At 53.1% G+C, this 17,085-nt stretch overlaps 1 protein-coding gene across 3 annotated transcripts in view; it reads left to right on the forward strand.

The window, feature by feature from the left end:
* The first annotated feature begins 3,331 nt into the window (after nt 1-3,331).
* ATP2A3 (ATPase sarcoplasmic/endoplasmic reticulum Ca2+ transporting 3) overlaps nt 3,332-17,085 on the forward strand; it is a 40,642-nt gene continuing 26,888 nt past the window's right edge. For all 3 annotated transcript variants that reach the window (XR_015913661.1, XM_088530107.1, XM_088530108.1), the window contains exons 1-3: nt 3,332-3,544; nt 12,251-12,268; nt 12,783-12,865. Coding sequence is in view for 2 of the 3 variants with exons in the window: in XM_088530107.1 (XP_088386233.1) it covers nt 3,427-3,544; nt 12,251-12,268; nt 12,783-12,865 (219 nt within the window). In the remaining variant the exon portion in view is untranslated. The remainder of the gene's footprint in view (nt 3,545-12,250; nt 12,269-12,782; nt 12,866-17,085) is intronic.

The raw sequence follows: 17,085 nt of genomic DNA on the forward strand, positions 1-17,085 counted from the left end.
GTGACGGAGGTGCCTTCCCAGACATCCATTTTCACCTTGCTGAAAACAGACATTTTTTTCCATTTGGGGCTTTTGTGGGAGGGGAACACGGAGCGAAAGTTCAGCCCTTAACCGCCTCGAGAGCCCAGGGCTGCTCCGCTCGCGCCATGCGGTCTCCGAGGCGCCGCTCGCTTTGTGTGGCCTTCACTTTTGGTGTTTCCTAAACTCCATCGAAAACCCTGGGAACAAAATGCCACAAAGGCTTTTTTTATAGTCTTTATTTTTCCTTTTTTTTTTTTTTTTTTTTTTTTTTCCAGGAGGTGTTTTGCATCAGGGAAAAACTTTGGAGGCAGAGTCACGGCATTCCCACTTAGCTGGACGTTAATGGCTTTTCCTCCCTTTGAAAGAAGTCGGAACCAGTTCAAAAAAAAAGAAGGAAAGAAAGATATTTGCCCAGCGTAGGCTCCATAAGCACTGCCGCGGGGCCGGGGAGGCGCCAGGCAGTTCCCAGGCTCCGGAGGATCCGCGGCTCGTTGCTTCGATTGCAGTTCCTAAAGCAAATCCGTGCTCTTGTTGCAGGATGGGCCCCCTTGGCTTTGAAAGCAATGCAAAATGCATCTTAGCACGCATGTTAATGTATGTTAAATGCATGTTAAGGCATGTTAACGTGCCCACAGGCAGCATGTTCCCACCAAGGATGCTCCCAGTGGAGGGCCCTGGTCACAGCGAGGGTTTCTGCTGCTTTTCCCTGTGTTTTCAGTGCTCTTTGGATCCTGCCACTGGGAGCAGAATTTGGCCTGGAGCAGCCTGGAGTCCTGACTGGGGGATTAAAAATAAACCCCTCCGCCTGGCTCCAAAAGGTCGGCCGGTGTGTAACATTTAGAGGAGCTTCAAGCTGTTATTTCAAAGAGAGATTTTCTTTTTCTCTTTTTTCTCCTCCATAGGAAAAGCAAATATCAAAATTGCTGTGGGAAAAAAAAAAAAAAAAGGTGTTATGATTCCGAAGGGCATTTGTGGAACTGCACGTGGAGCAGGGCGGCCGCTGCGGGACAGCACGATGGATGGGGAGCAGGAATGGCCCAGCAAACGCAGCCAAATAAATTACTTAATATAATAACGTCAATTTGGGCAACAATGCCAGGGATGCAGGGAAGGCTAGGGGCAAAATTAGGCTGTGGACGAGATTTGAAGAAGGATGTCAACTTGAGCAAGGATGGGGACCCGGGAATGTGTTGCCGCAGAAACGGGATGAAATGGAGCTGCCTGAAAATCCCCTGTGTTTTCCCCTATCCTTCAAGCCGTAACTGTTGCCGTCAGTCCTTAAAAGCCTGGTTAGTAGGAGTATTTATTCCCTGCTGCTTTCTGCATCTGAGCTGGGGCATCTACCACAAAGCTGCTGCTTTTTGAGCCTTTCCAGCAAACAATTTTTTTTTCCCATCCTTTTTTTTCCCCCTTTTTTTCCTAGCGTTGGCAGAGTTTTCCTCTGTAAACTCTATTTTCAATTGCTTGTCACTGCCAAACTGTAAGTGTTTAGGTGGCACGCTGTCTTCAGCGTGTGCGTCCTAGTGAGTCCCAGCCCAAGCTGGGGAGCTGTTTAGAAGTAGTGGGGGGAAAATATGCATATGTTTTTCTACAGTAAACATCAACCTGGTTGTGTTTCCATGCGCCACTCCGCTACCGCAAGGACTCCAAGTTTGGGAATGGCGTCTCCTCTGATGCAAGACCTGCCTGTGTGCCGGGCAATGGTCTAAAGCAGCTCCCGTGCAGTGGGTGTAGGGGAGATGAGACAAGTGCTTGGGAAGGAGATGGGTCGGAGGTTCCTGAGCATCCAACCGCAGTGAGCTCAGGGTGTCCAGTGAAATGCTGAAATGCTGGGAGGGTGTTGGTGGAAACGTGCCCACCTCCGTCTCGCTCTGCATTGGGGCTTGTGGTTGCGCTCAGGGCGAGGTGGCCCCGTGCCTGAACCACTCCGGCTCTGCAGTTGCAGAACGTGGTGGAGAGGAAGGAGATGGCAGAGGACGAAACGAGCTCGTGGTCCTCCACACGTTCTCCTTTCGGTGGGTCCCTCGCCTTCCCGGCCACACAGGGATTCACATTCACAGTGAAAGTCCCATGGTCAGTTTTCGCTGCTGCCAGCAGTGGATGCCGTGTGAAAACTGGAAGTACCTGAGAAGCACGAACTGTTTTTTCACATGGGGATGTCTGGCCCAGTCACATAAAAGCTACTCGAGTGAACAGTGAAATGTGGTTTATAGCGTGAAAAAGGCTGCGGTTGCTCGGGGTGTCTGCTTGGTCTCGGCTATGCCCCTTCCATGGATATTGGACTTCTCCAAGTCAGTGCAAGCCTTCAGTTGTGGTTCTGCCCCAGCTTTTTTACTGGCTCCAAGTGACCAGCACTTCAGACAGGCTCTCTGGAGGACTCACCCTTTCCTGTGTCATTTGACAATTAATGCTCCTCCCCCCAAAAAGGGGGGGGGGAGTCGGGTCGCCCCACATTCTGCACTAGTGAGGGGAGACAGGGAAAGACGAGCAGGATGTCCCCAGCTGACCTCGCCACAGGGCCGGCTGAAGCACTGGAAGTTGCAAGTTCTGCTTTTTAGGAAGCGATGGCGCTTTGCTTTTTCTGCAGCCTCTTGTCCGTTCCCCACACGCTGTTCCACCCAACGGGGGGTGGGTGGCTGTGCCCAGGCCCCGCTGCCGCCACCCCGCAGTCACCGAGGCCGCTGCTGTGGCATCATCCCCCCCGGCGCCGGGCATAGGGGAGCCCGCTCTGGCCCAGCCCGCCGGCCGGGAGCTGACGGGGCCTCGGACTGTTCTCCAGCCCGACGAGAACGCGGGGCACCGCTTGAGGGGGGCCGTCCGTGTCCTCCGCGGGTTGGCCGTCGACTTTGTCCCGCTTATAATCATTAAAAAGCCATTAAAAAAAATAGGAAAAGAAAAGAAAAAGGGAGAAGGGCGGCACGTCGGGAGCGGGGCAGTGCGCGGGGCGGACGGGGCGCGACCGCCGTGCGGGCTGCGGGTGCGGCGCGCGCCTTGGCCAATCAGCGCGGCCCAGAGGTGCGCGCGGGCGCGGCGCAGCCAATGGGCGCGCGGCAGGTGCCTCGTGCATTGGGGGTGGGCGCGGGGGCCCCCGGCGTGAGGCGGCCGCCGCGCGGCCCCGATGGCCCCGGGACGGCAGCGGCGGCGGCGCCGCGCGCAGGACACGGCCCGGGGCGGCGGGTGCCGCGGGCGGCCGCTGTAGCCCCGGGGGAGGCGGAGGAAGCGGCGGGCAGGGCGGTGCCGCCGGCAGGAGGAGGCGGGCCCGGCGGCGGGGCGCCCCTTCCCGCGGCGGGCGGGCGGGCGGGGAGGTGCTGAGGCAGCGCCGCGCGGAGCGGTGTCCCCTCCGTGCGCCTCGCCCGGGCCGGACGCCCCCCCAGCCCGGGCTCGCTCCACCGGCCGGCAGCGGGCATGGAGGCGGCGCACAGCGTGCCGGTGCTCGACGTGCTCCGCCGCTTCGGCGTGGCCGAGAGCTGCGGGCTGAGCGCCGAGCAGGTCCGCCGCAACCGGGACAAGTACGGCCTCAACGGTGAGTGTGCCGGGACCCCCTCTCGGGGCTGGGGCAGCCCCCGGCGCTGAGCCGGGCTGGGGCGCTCTGTCGGGGCTGAGCTGCACCGGGATCTCCCCCGTCTTTCCCGCACCATCGAGGGCTCTCAGGAGCGCCCGACTTGCCCGTGCCCGGTGGCTGTCGGGGCCGGTGGCCCTCGCCTCCCTCGAGGTGGGGGACTCATTATTCTGAGGCAGTTCAAGGGGCGGCAGCGTCCCTGGCTGTCTCCTCGGCTGGCGAGAGCCAGGGTACCCCAAACCCCTTGAAACGGGAGGCACGTAGACCAGCCTGGCCCCAGTGCATTTTCCTCACCCTTTTCAAGAAACCTAACTTTATTTCCCTGTTATTGCTGCTTTTCTTACTAAGCATTGAGCGAGGTGGCCAGCGAGCGCAGGGGGGTGGCCGGATGCGCTGTGGTAACTCATGCCTTTGATGCAGGCAGTGGCCCTAGACTGGGAGACACCAGGGTGTTTTGGGGAGGTTTGAGTCGATGCTTTTGCATGACAAGACCTCAACGCGAGCCCTGCAAGGAGCCAAGCTTGGGAGCGCCCACGGTGCCGTTTCTGCCCGCCCTGTCTCTGTTTCCTTCCGTGCCGACGGCGCTGGCTTCGGGACATCCTTTGGCCTTCCCACGGGGGCTCCGGGCTTCCCAGGACCGCACGTGTGGAGGAGCTGCCAGCAAGACGGGTCCATCTGCAGCTCCCTCCTGCCTCTCTGGCATTGCGCTGGGTTAGTGCCGTTTGCAGTGGTGCCGAGCGGGACCTTGTGCGGCTTTTGGTGAAAATTTTTAATCGCCAAGCGTCACTGCTAAGAAATCAGCCCCTTCCCATCCCAGCGGGGATGCAGCGGAGGCGCAGAGGGGCTCGGCGCTTGGCGTGAGCTTGGAGAAGGGGGAAGAGAAGCTAAATACGGGGACGGTCCTTGGGCCCTGCTGCAGCTCGAGCTGCTTTCGGTTTCTCGCCCTCCCGCTGCACGTTCATTCATTTCCTTATGAACCCCAAATCAAACTGCCAGTTGTGTCATGAGTCATGGTCTAAAATACATGATCCTCAAAAAACGTTTCCTGACGTGCAAGGCAGAACTGCAAGCTTGATTGTTGTTTTTTTTTTTCTTCTCCCCTATAAGGTGAACACATTTCAAAAACACGAGCTGCAGCGAGCCCCAACGTTAAGCAAAACACAGCAGCTCTTGGCATGTGTTACACACAGAGGTGACAGGATTTTGGGGAGTAGGTATATTTGCTTTCTCACTTGCAGTGCTCACAGTTAAATTTGCAGGAGGAAGTAGCCATACCGGCTGCTTAACATCCCCAATTAGGGTCTTGGCAGCAGAGCGGCAAGATAGAGATTATTGGGTGAAGAAAGAAAATATTCTCTGCTCGGCAGAGATCTGGTTGTAGCTTCAAATCTGTCACCGGCAGCGTGGTGACTTCTTCTGCCAAGAAACCTGAGAACTGGCAGGTCGGTTTAGCCTGTGGCCATCGTGAACCTTCAAAGTGAATTTGAACTAGTAGCTCAGGAATCCTCAAAGTGAATTTAAACTCATCAGTGCTTGGGGATGCTCCTGTGCCCAGCTTGGGTGCTCTCATGTTCCTCCTCCTCTCATCCACCAGCATGGACGTGCACAGGTTGCTTTTAAATCGCAGCTCTAAAAGCAGTAATAATTAATTATAAGAACGCGCATTTGTGATAAAGTGCTGCTGTTTTATTCCAGACTGAACTGGAGAATACCAGGGTGCAAACATTTCTACCCTTGTGTAAAAACAGGGGCCCAGCTCACCCTTCAGTTACTCAGTTTTGCGGAGGAGTCAGATAAAGAACAGGAATTACCCAGCGGCGAGTGAAATGATTTTTCTGCTTTAAATACAGCTCTAATTTCTCTAATCTAAACGGGTTTCCATGTGTAAATGAGCATGCGTTCCGGGCGTGAGATTGCCAGCGCTGATGCATATGCATAATTTTATTTGCCTCGTCGCCAACCTAAATGGACTGTGAATGTCAGCCGAGTCAAGCGCGCTGGTGCTCGCAGCATAGGGGCAGTTATCTGGCTTTGCGTTTGCTCTGCGAGGGTGCAGCAAAGGCCCTCCAGCGATTTCTGCTTTGCAAAGGTCCTTCCTTTCGGGAAGCTTTGCTTGGCAGCTCCTTCTTCATGAGCACCCCTTAAAGCCTCGAGCGCTTCCTAGCAAGACCAAGGAGAGCAGCACCGTGCAAAGCCCGTTACCTGGCTCCAGTGTTAGCACTTATCCCAGCATGTGTTTTGCTAGGTGCAATGGCAAAAACACTTTTTTATTGTTTCCTGGACAGCTTATAGCCATGTGCATATGTAGCTATAGGTGAGTGTGCGCGTTGCAGCTTGCGTACTAGAACAGCGAGGCCGTGCTGAGCTCCTGGCTCACCAGCCGAGGCGACGCTTGCGCCCCCCGACCGAGAAATGAAATAAAAATAAACTCCATTTCGTGCTGAAATGATTGAGATGCCGGTAAAGAGAGGAAAAGCAGCATTTTCTGACTCATCTAACTCTGCTCTCTGTTCCTCTGTGCATCGCCCACCTTTTCCACCCCCGAAACACACGCTTAACAGTCTGATTCATAAACATTCTACGGTTTTCTTTTTTCTTCTTTCTTTCCTTTTTATTTTTCCTTCTCCTCCTCAAAATTCCTTCGCTTAGGAGAAATGCTGATGTGGTTAAAATGATGTGAGCACCTTCGAATTTGTGCAAAGACCAAGCACGGTTTCTTTCAAACCTGGGGAAAAAAATGCAGGTTTTTAACCCTTATTCCTGAGTTGAACCTGAGGGACCAATGTTTTCCGAGATGCAGATAATTCTGGAGGGACCTGGTGCAACACTGAAAAATACCCAGCAAAGCCCCAAACCACTGTCCTCCCACCATAACTTATTATTGTTTGTGTGATTTTGGGGTGTTTTTTTTTTATCCATGTTGTCACTCTGGGTCTGTTTTTATATCGTAGCATCACTAGTGCAGCAGGGAGAAGGTGTAACAGCAAATTACTTTGGGAAAAACAAACCCCACGCTCTGCAGCTCGCCGCTGCGCTGCTGCTGGTGTGGCGAAGCAGGTAGCAGAGCTGGGGCCAGGGTAGAGAAGCAACAGAGAAAACGGTGGTTGCTCGAGTATTTCCATGACGTGAGCGTGTGTGAGAGACTCCTCAGAGGCCGTTTCATTCTCTAGTTTTAACCCGTTAAAGGCTGAAGTCCCTCATTTTCCCATGTTTTGGGGCGCTCCCATAGCAGGTCTCTGGCATTTTTCACCCTCTCGTGCCAACATTTACAAGCTCCTTCCAGTACAAGGTCTTTTCCTGAAGGAGGATCTGATAAGTAAATAAATGAGGATATAAAAGATGCTTCTGACTGAGCAGGAGCTGGCAGATCTGGGCCACTTCCTGGAAATTCAGTGGCCACGGGAGCATCCCTGAGCTCTCCGTGGCTTTGCAGCGCACTCGAGGCCAGCAGCACGATGCTGCAGGCAGGAAACCCTCCCTGCGTTCCTGTCGCGGGTGTTTTTGCGTCTGGTGTTTCCTGGTATTTAGTGGCTATATATATAAACATATACTTTAATCCAGCGCTAAGGGGGAAGCCAGGGAAGGGCTGTTGAAAAGAGTTAATGCAGAACGAAATAGAGCTGCCTGGAAAGGCGAGTGTGGTTTTGTCTGGTGTTTATGAAAGCGCTGTAGCGACCAGAGAAGATCCTGTTAATGCAGAAACCCTTGGACCACCTCTTCATCCTCCAGCAGATTATTGCCCCTTCCAGCCTCCATGCATCATTGTGGTGCTGGGGTCTCCCCTCCTCTTTCATCTTAATTATTTATCTAATTTCTAGGAACAATCCAGGGACTCTCCAGCTCCCCACGGCCAAACCCGTGGATTGGGTGCCACAGCTGGGGGCTTCGTGTGGGGAAAAGCCCTTTGGTCACATTGTCAGTCTCGGCCTACCCTGTCTCCCCTGAGCAGCTCTGCATGCTTGGATGTTTTTCTTTCTTTTTTTTCTGGGGTGAAAACACTTTTTCTGGTGTTTGTTGCTGATAAAAATCAGTTGTTTTGCTGGGAGGGGTGCGTAGGCGGGGGAGACTCTCTCTTCTACTTCCTTCGCTCCAGGCGATGAAAGCAGAGGCTTGAGGAGGAACTGAACTTGCTGCAAGGTTTTTGGGTCCCTGGGGGGTGGCAGCAGCCGCGGTCCCTCTGCAGCATGTGCTTTCCAAACTGGCAGCCTTTGCGTGCCTCGCTCTTCATTTTGCTCCCTTGTGCAACCTCCAAGTCAGCAGAGGATCTAAAAGAACTAAAATGAGGTGCAGAGGGAGGAAAAAAACACCCCAAACACCCAAACTTTGGCCAATTCATGATGGCCTCTTTCACTTTAGGAGAACTCGACTGCAGAAAGCCCCGCACAGGTGGTTTGAAGATGTGGTGAGGAGGCCATGGGGTTGTCCTGCAGGGCAGCACATGGACCCACCATCCTCCTTCCTGCAGGAATTCCACAGTTACTCCTCGCAGGTGGAAGGTTTTCTTGGCTGCTGTTGAATGCTCGGGAGCTCCAGGACCTTCTTCCCTCCTGCAGCTCAATGTGAACCTCATCACCAAGGCAAGGTGGTGGACTTCAGGGTTTAAAGGCAAGGTGATGGGCTTCAGGGTTTAAAGAAGGGACTAGAGGTAATGGCCACAAACTGAAGCACCGAAAGTTCCACAGGAACTTAAGGAAAAATTTCTTCACAGTGAGGGTGACAGAGCACTGGAACAGGCTGCCCAGAGAGGTTGTGGAGTCTCCTTCTCTGGAGATCTTCAAAACCTGCTTGAACGTGGTCCTGTGCCACGTGCTCTAGGTGACCCTGCGTGTGCAGGGGGGTTGGACTAGATGATCTCTAGAGGTCCCTTTCAACCCTAAGCATTCTATGATTCTATGAAGGGGCTTGGAGATGGATGGTGCTGTTTCTTGGGGTGAGGCTGAAGGAGACAGAGTGCAGAGCATGGTGCCAAGCCAGCTTCCATGTTATTTTGGGGCTCCTGCTTTTTTAATAAAAACCTCGTTCAAACCCTCCTTCCTTTTTTCACTTTTTCACCCAGAGTTCCCACCTTCCTCTTGACAAGGGCTGATCTGAAAGTGTGATCACTAAGGCAGATGGAGGTTTTGAGTGCTCTGTGGCTCCAGGCTTTGCTGCTTGGTAATAACCCTCTGCCCCTATATCCATATATCCAAGCTCCAAAGCAGCTCGCAGTGTCCAGGGGTGGATGTGCGTTTTCACCTGGACACACAAGGTGTGGATTTAAAATTGCTCTTTCAGTTGCTTTCCTTACCTTGCTCCTCCTGTTTTTTTGAGGGGGGAGATCACCACACATGAGACGGACTGCTGAGATATTATGGAAAACTCAATTTCTTGGGTGTTGGCAAGGGCAAGGGCAAAAGGCAAAGCAAAAGGGGGAAAACCAAAGTGCTTGTGTTAATGTGCTCCGCTCGCCTGCGTTTGCTAAAGATTCCAAGCCCATTTTGCCCCCAGATGTGGTACTGGGACACTGGGAATCATGCAAGAGGATTTGGTTGGTTCAGCATTGGAGCAGTGGCTGTTGGCAATGGGGCACGGGTGTATATGTATGTATACCTATGTGTATATACCTACATATTTATATACTTATCCACCCCAGCACAGCTAATGGGCAGGCGAGCGGCCCCAGTGGCGCTGGGCTTTTCAAGACCCCTCCACGCCTGCAGCTTGTTTTGTTTCCTAAACTCCTCAACGTTCTGCCAGGAAAATGGACTTGCTGCAGGCGACCTCCTTGCAGTGCGTCTGTCTGTCTGTCTCACCGGGGTGTTCTGCAGGTGTGAGGGGAAACGGATTTCGAGTGCAATGTGCAGAACATCAGATTTCTTGAGATGAAAAGGGAGTTTTGGGCTGATACCAGCACCCAGAAGTGCCCTGCTCGGGGTCTCCCCATGGCAACTGAGAGAGAGGGTGTTTCTTTAAAAACGTAGCTTAAAATATAAAAAATCACCCGCGTAAGCTTATTTTATTCAAGCTCCTGTGGGTTTTACTTGTTTTCCAAAACCTGTTACTATTTAAATGTCGTTTTTTTAGCTTTTCCACCCAGGAGATTCAGTGGGAAATTCTTTCCACTGAGTTGGTCCGGGGCAGAACAAAACCCGTCTTTGAGGTTGTGTGCGCAGCGGGCGCCGGGGCTTCTCCTCGCCCGCGCGCTCGCCCTCCTGCTCCCAAAATAAGCTGCTGAAACTCACTGGCCACAGGAGCGGCTGGTGCCGCCCTCCCAAGGAGGGAACGTGGGAGCCAGCGCCAGCGGCGGGGAGGGAGCCCGGCCGCAGCCGCTGGGAATTGCCGGGGATTCCCTGTGGCTGCTGCAGAGGGAGGGAGAGGCTGTCAGGAGAGTGAAGCCCCGAGGGACCTGGGTAACACTGCCAGCTAGGAAGGCCGGAGCCCACTCCTGATGCGCAATCCCGGCACGGAGGAATGCTCCCAGCCAAGGAGGGTGATTTCTTCCTGTTTTTTCCCCAATTCCCCTGTGTGATGTTGGAAGGGCTTTATACTTCCGAGCCTGTGAGTGTGACTCGCAGCTGGCCCTAGGCAGGATCTTCTGCCCTTTTGCAGCCTTAAAATAATGATAAACTGCAGGCAGATTAGTGCTGGGAAAGCAGGTTGCAGCCTCGGGGGTGGCTGGTGGCAGCTGCGCTGAGCCCCATAGCTGAACTCGCCTGGCTTTTCCTATCGTGCTCCGGTTCCTGCACTGGAGCTGCCCCATGCAGAGGCTGCAGACACTGTGCTGCGGTTTGGGGCTGGGAGGCTGCTGAGGTAACGAAGGAACATTTTGATGGGGGGACAGCGGCTAGCGGGGGCTTTCAGACCTTGCTGCGCAGAATAAAGGTGGCCCCGGCCTGGGGCCTCTGCCCTCCCTGGCTCTCTGTGCTCTTACCGAAACCAGACACGATGTCCTCGCTCGCAGTGAGACGCAGTGTTCTCTGTACTGTTTGGCTGGAGGTGACGGCACTTTATCCTTTGGCACGCGGTAACTTGGATTTTCTTTTTTTCCCGAGGGTGAGCGAGGGGTCCCGGGGACGGACCCGGATTTGCGTGATTCTTCCCTGGCATCCAGCAGCCTACTGGGGATAAACTTGGTTTCTGCTCCCTGAGCCGGTCAAGATAAGGTTATCTCGTGCAGAAGGGAGTGTGCAAGCGGGGCAACTTTCCCCTTCCTTGCGAGCGGTGGCCGGTGTTATCTGCACCCTCGGGGTGATGGAGTGAGTTAAACATGAGCATTTTTAGAAGAGCAGTGTGAAATCAGGGCACGCGCTCGTGTTCAGGTTCTCCTATGGCTTTTGCTAATGACTGGCGCTTGGGGCCATCCCAATCCACTGTCTCCTTCCCACGGATTTCCCTGTCCCGGGACGCACTTGGGGCTGTGGGAGCCACATTGCTGCGGGGAGCACTGCCACCCGCACCAGCAAGTGAGCAGGGGGCTGCGCCGCAAGCTGCTCGCGCTCTTGGGCGTGCTCCAGAGAGGCAGCTGGAGCATTTTGCCGTGAGACATCACCTGGGAAGCGCCTCTGCCAAGGGGCTGCATTAATAAATACACAACGAGGTGTTTGAATAAATCTCCTTTACCCTTTAGGAATGTGGTGAGGGGCCAAGCTCGCTCTGTGCCAGTCCGGGACCCCCGCATGTCCCAACTCGCTCCGGCGGGACCCTCCGAAGCCCCAAGGAGCCACGGCCGACACTGAAGCTTGGCGCACATGGGCTGCTCCCTGCAATGGGTTTCTTTCCCACCCGGCGGTGGGAAACGCCACCTAAAATAACAGTTTATTCTGCACAGTTTATCCTGACGGCCTGGGAGAGAGATCCCAGAGCAGCAGGATCTCTACAGATTCCTGCTCCGTGTCATGCCAGGGAGGCTGCTGTCCCCACCAGAGATATTTTGGGTTTCTGCTTGCTCTTCTTACTGCTTTTTTGGGCCTTTTTTTTTCCCTTGCCGGAGGCGGCAGAGGCCTTTGTTTTAGCGGTGTGTTTCCCCTCCCTGCGGAAGCAGGAATGGAGGGGAAGGCGGCTTGTTTACGGCACAGAGAGGCGGCTCCAAGGAAGCAGAGCGGGGGAGTTTGTGTGGCTGCTTCTCAGCGCCCAAATTGGCTGAGGGGCCGGGGCTCTGCTCACTCCATGCATTGAGAGCTTCCATTCTCAGCTGTGCTGCAGGGAGCAGTGTTGCTCCCTTAACCCCTAGGTTATTGCTCCCTTACCCATTGCAGGAGACGACCCTGTTTGTAATTACAAAAATGGCTTATTATTAATTATTATTATTATTGCTTGTGTCTTATGGCAGTATCTTGGAGCTTGGACCTGGAGCAGGATCTCTTTTAAGCTCTGAGCTGCCCAACAACCCTGAAAAGGGGTTAATTTGGGTGCTGGCCCATAAGTCTCCCCTTTAGTCAACGGGGGAAACGTTGCACTTGGCTGCTCGATGCGTTTCCTCTGTTAGGCAGAGCCACGGGACACGCCGTGGTGCGAAAGCTGCACGCTCCCGTGCACTTGCACCGCTTTCAAACCCAACTGCTCAAACGAGTTCACTTTCTGGGGCTGGGTGCATTTACTGGTCTTCTTCCAAAGCACTAATTTATCTCCTTTTTTTTTTCTTTTTTTCCTTCTCCCCTTTTTGCTCTTTGGACATGGCTGAAACTCCCTCAGAGCTCCCTGCAGAGGAAGGTAAGCCCATGCAGCTGGCCAGCTCCCTCCTTGGAGGACACTGGTGGCCGATGCGGACAACAACATTGCTGGCGGGAGGTGGAGCGTTTGCTGGGTGTTTTTGCCTTAATCTCAGCTCTGTGGAGATTGCTGGGCCTGGAGCAGCGTGTTCCTGTGAATGAAGAAGGCCAGGTGGTACCGGCTGCGAGTAGGAACATGGAGGACTTGATCTCTCCAGTAGAAACAGATTTAGAAAAAACAGACCAATGCCAGAAAGGAAAAGAGGTTTACTATTTGAAGGAAAAATCCCTCACTGCTTTGAGCTGAGCTGGCGACAAGAGCTGATTCAGGACATGAGTGCTCATGTTTGTGTGCTTTAATGCTGGCCCACAATCCTGAATCTCCTCGTTCTTGTCTGCGGGCAGCTCCACTGCAGGTGCAGGATGGGGTCCCACTGGCGGCCCAAGGGGTCTAAGTTGCCTGCTTTGCAGTTTGTGAGCTCTCACGTGCTGGGCTTTGTTTGTTTTCTCGCCAGGAAAGTCCCTGTGGGAGCTGGTGCTGGAGCAGTTTGAAGATCTCCTCGTCCGCATCCTTCTGGTGGCAGCTTTCCTCTCGTTTGTGAGTACTGCGGCACTGCCGCAGAAACACCAGCCCGCGCAGGAGGGCTCATGCAGGGGGACGAGCACCTTTTGGGGCACTTCCCAATCCATGTGACATGGGAGCTGATGCTGCGCCAAGCGAGTAGGCTCATGGCACCCATGGCAGCCAAAGGAGGGATGGGCTGTGAGATCCTTCCTTCTCCTCCTCTTTCTCCCAGCGGCCAACTTGGATGCTGGTTGGGAAGTGTGGTGAGGCAAGGAGGGAGGAGCAGGCTCGGGTCCCACAGCACCCAGCCAGGAGCTGGTTGAGACTGTGGCCTAAAAGATGCTGTGTCCAAATGAAGCAGGGGATTTTTAGAAGCACCAAGAAAATAGACTTTAATTTCTGTGATTTGTTTGTTACTAAACCAAAAAAACATCCAAGGAATCTAAGTGTTGGGTGAAGGAGGTGTACGAACACTGGCGTGGTTGCGCAGGGTATTGTACAGTATCATGGTATCGTGCTTTTGATGTTAGATTGAGGGATGTTCAGTAATGTTGATCCATCTGAAAGTGATATCCCAGCCCTTCCTGGGCTTCTTTCTGTCTTCTCAACACTGTACTGGAGACAGGCAGGAAAAAGCTTAAGGGCAGTGTCAGATGAGCCCTGGAAAAGATATTCAAAGCTAATTCCAATAAATTGAATTTAATTACAAGAGCAAGAGTCATCTGCATACCCTGAAACTTTGCCATTTTGGGATTCTTTCCCTGCAATTTAATGACAGTTTGGCAGATGCAAATCCTTTGATTCAAATAAGCCAGGCTAAAAAATTCATGTCAAGCTGTTGAGAAAGTCACAGCTGGATAGTTCTGTCACGTTCTCGGTCTTGTTGGGTTCCTGTGCCCATCCACTTGTTCAGCTTGTAGGGTCCTGCTCTACTCTGAGCCCTAATGATGCAGAAGAAATGGACTGGGAGAGATCTGGAGATGTCTTCCAGTGCCAAAGAAGGATCTGCTCTACCCACATCGTTTCTGGCTTAATGTCTTTCTTAGCTGCTGTTAAAGGTCTCCAATGACAGTCTCCAGATGGTTCAGATCCTTCACTAACCTCACAGTTCACAGCATTTACATAATTTTTGCCTGACTTTTCCTTGTTGTGGGTTCAAGCCTGTGTCTGCTAGTCTGATCAGACACAGGCACAAAAATGAGGTCATTTGTTTCCACTTTCCAGCATACCTTTATGTCCTGAAAGCTGCTATCAGGAGCTACTATCGTATTGGTCTGGTACTGGCTTTGTTTCTGGTAGCTCTTACAGATGGAGAGGTGCATGAGCAAAAGGCCAGCAGCTGGTCCAGCCTGTGGGCACTGCGTGGTGCTCTGCCAGTGGGCTGTCCCATGCCGCAGTGCACAGATTTTCATCAACGCGGATTCATATGTGTAGGGGTAGAAGGAACCATTTTGATCATCTCGTGCAGCTTCCTACATGTATCAACATTAGGGTTTCCCTGAATCATTTTTTTTTTCTTGCAGCCCCATCGTAGTGGGTGAGCTTAGAACATATGTTTCAGAAAACATCTAGTCTGTAAAAATAGACTGAGATATGGAGCCCACTGCAGTCTTTGCAAAGTTGTTGCCGTACGTAGCTTTTTTCACAGCTAAACTTGTGCCTTGTCTTGAGTTGGAATTTGTCCTGCTTCCCCTTCATCCCTTGCAGGGGACGTGGAACATTGTGGATCGAGCACCCTGGTTGTAGGTCCTGGACCTCCCAGCATCAGCTTCTGAGTGCTCCTAAAGAAGGAAAAAGAAGTCCCTGCTCCCAAGCATTCATCTTAAATGTGCAAAATCCAGAAATTCTCATCTGTGGGGCAGCAGAGAAAGTCTGTGACCAATAGAAATTTTGTAAGATTGGGAAAATACAATGTGAAAGAGGAGCATAGAAGAGAGCAAGTGTTGCTTGCCTCTAAATACTGTATATTCTCCACTCCACTACTCGGAAGTCTGACCTCTTTTATCTCACCAGTTCCAGGAACCTGCGTGGTTACGCAGAGCTGGCGCAGAGGTGAATCAGTACAAGTGTTTGTTTGAGCAGGAATGTGCACTCGTGTTCTGCAAAGGGCGTGGAGCAAGAACAAGCTGGACAAGGTGCATGTGTGCAGCGTGGCAGGGTGTCCCCTGCAGAAACCTCACGTGTGAAGTGAGAGGATGCGGGGGTGGATGAGACAGAGCTGCAGGAGATGTGTCTTTGGGGCTCACTTCAGAGCAGCCACTGATTTAGAATCTAAAGAGCCTATGTACAAGCCCTTTCTCCAGTTTTAATTATAATTTATTTTCTGTGCCATCTTTCATCAGGTAAAATGTGTCTTGTGCATTGACTTGCATGGATGGATAAAACAAAAAGGGAAACTTAGCTGCTCCATATTTTTCCTTTGGAAATCTTGGAAAGAAATAAGTTGCAGCATGAGAAATTCCAAAGATCTGTGTTCAGCATCTCTCTCTGCACCTCCGTGTAGCTCAGTAGACAAAAAGCTGTTGGTGAGAGGCAGAGCACAAAAGGAGCTGCAGGCTTGTTTCTGAGCCAGAGCCAGTGTGCTTGGGGCAGTGGTGGAGCCCTGAGTTCCAGGTAAATGTGGGGGGGCCATGAGAGATGAGGGGGGCTCCTATACAAAAGCTAACTCAAAAATTCCATGTGCTATATTCATCTGTGGTTGGATCTACCAGCAGGGATGGGCACAGGGCTAAATCATACATCTCTGCCTGCTGAGGAAAAGAGTCTGGAAGTGTTTCCCAAACCCTTGTGGTTTCCCTGCTTGGAAATAAAGTCTCTCTCTTGATGGGTTAAAGTCTGGGCTTTGCTAAGCCCTTTCATTGCTGCACAGAGGCAGTCAGATTTCAGATTAGAAGTGGAAATCCAATATGTTGTTTAATTTTCTTCCTCTGGCTGAGCTGGAATCGCAGCATTTTGCCCTGCTGCGTGGGAGGTGCCTCCTGCCTGCTGTTTGCCGAGCCTGCTCCGTTCGAGTGCCGATGGGGACACGGATGTGAGCTGCAGGAGCCCTCGGAGGTGCCGGGCAGAGCCCAGCTTCTCCCCACGGGGCATGCTCAGGAATTTCGGGATATGGCTGGGTGCAATGTGGGCAATGCAAGACAAACATTTGCTTACAAACGCCCTGCAGAAAATGCAAGAGTGCCTTTGGGTAGGGTCAGCGAGAGCTGTTTGGGGGTGGATTTTCCTTGTGTTTAGCATGTCACGAAGCCTTGCCGGGGCTGCCCTGGCATCGGGAGCTCCCGGGATGCTGCATTACGATGTGGGTTGTCCCTGGAAGGTCCAGCTTTTCCTGCACTTAATGTTGTCCTTTGAAGCATAGTGCGTTCAACATGTGGCAGTCGTTATCCACGCAGGAAAAATGGTCTGGACACCTGCATCCTGTGTCTGGAGAAGGAGGGAGTGAGGGGAGATAATGAGACAGATGGAGCTTCTTACGCGGCAGAGCTTCGGCAGGGCTCTTCCCTCCCCTGCTTGGAGGGAGACGCTTCATGTGGCACCTGCCTTTCCTGAGCACGAGCCGTGATTCATCCGCAGCTCCTCCTGGAGCACAGCAGACTCTCCTCGTAGGGAAGCGCAGGCAAAACCCGCAGGCAGCCCGCGCGGGGCAGAGCGTTCCAGCACATGGTCTGCGCTGCGAGCTCACACGGCACCCGCCGGCTCCAGATCCGTGTTCAGCAAGGCCACCTTTGTGTGCAGCATGGAACAACTCAAATATTGGCCCATTTGTTCATCAGGAGCTGGTGTGGGGACGCCGGGCTCGGCAGCAGCAGCAGCATGGCCCGGTGCCGCAAGGCATCACATGTTAAACAGGCAATGACACTTATTGCTTCTGGCTCCTGCCTGGCACAGGCACAACACTTTGCATGGAGCTTTCAGTGCCTAGATCTGACTTCCCACCAATTGGAGAGAGTGGGGTGATGAAGCCTCTGTGAGAAGGATAAACAAGCGAGGTGGGTTTGTCGAGAAGGAAGGAGGCAGGCGGCTTCCTCACAAGCTTAAATCTATCCCCAAAAGGATGAGGAGGACACGTGTGCCAGGGAGCTCGCAGCTCTGCCGTAGTCCGTGCAAGGAGCAGCTTTGGGAGCTGAACGCCCTCATCGTCCTCCTCGCTACACCCTGTTGTTTAGAAGAAGGCTCTTTGGGGCAAGAAGGCGACACATTATCCATGCACTGACTGAATATCTTCTAGACACGTGGGTTTCAGTCCTCACCTT

Source organism: Tinamus guttatus, unplaced genomic scaffold, assembly GCF_059628265.1.
Source record: "Tinamus guttatus ecotype Peru unplaced genomic scaffold, ASM5962826v1 Tinamus_guttatus_pri_ptg000356l, whole genome shotgun sequence".
Classification (NCBI taxonomy): domain Eukaryota; kingdom Metazoa; phylum Chordata; class Aves; order Tinamiformes; family Tinamidae; genus Tinamus; species Tinamus guttatus.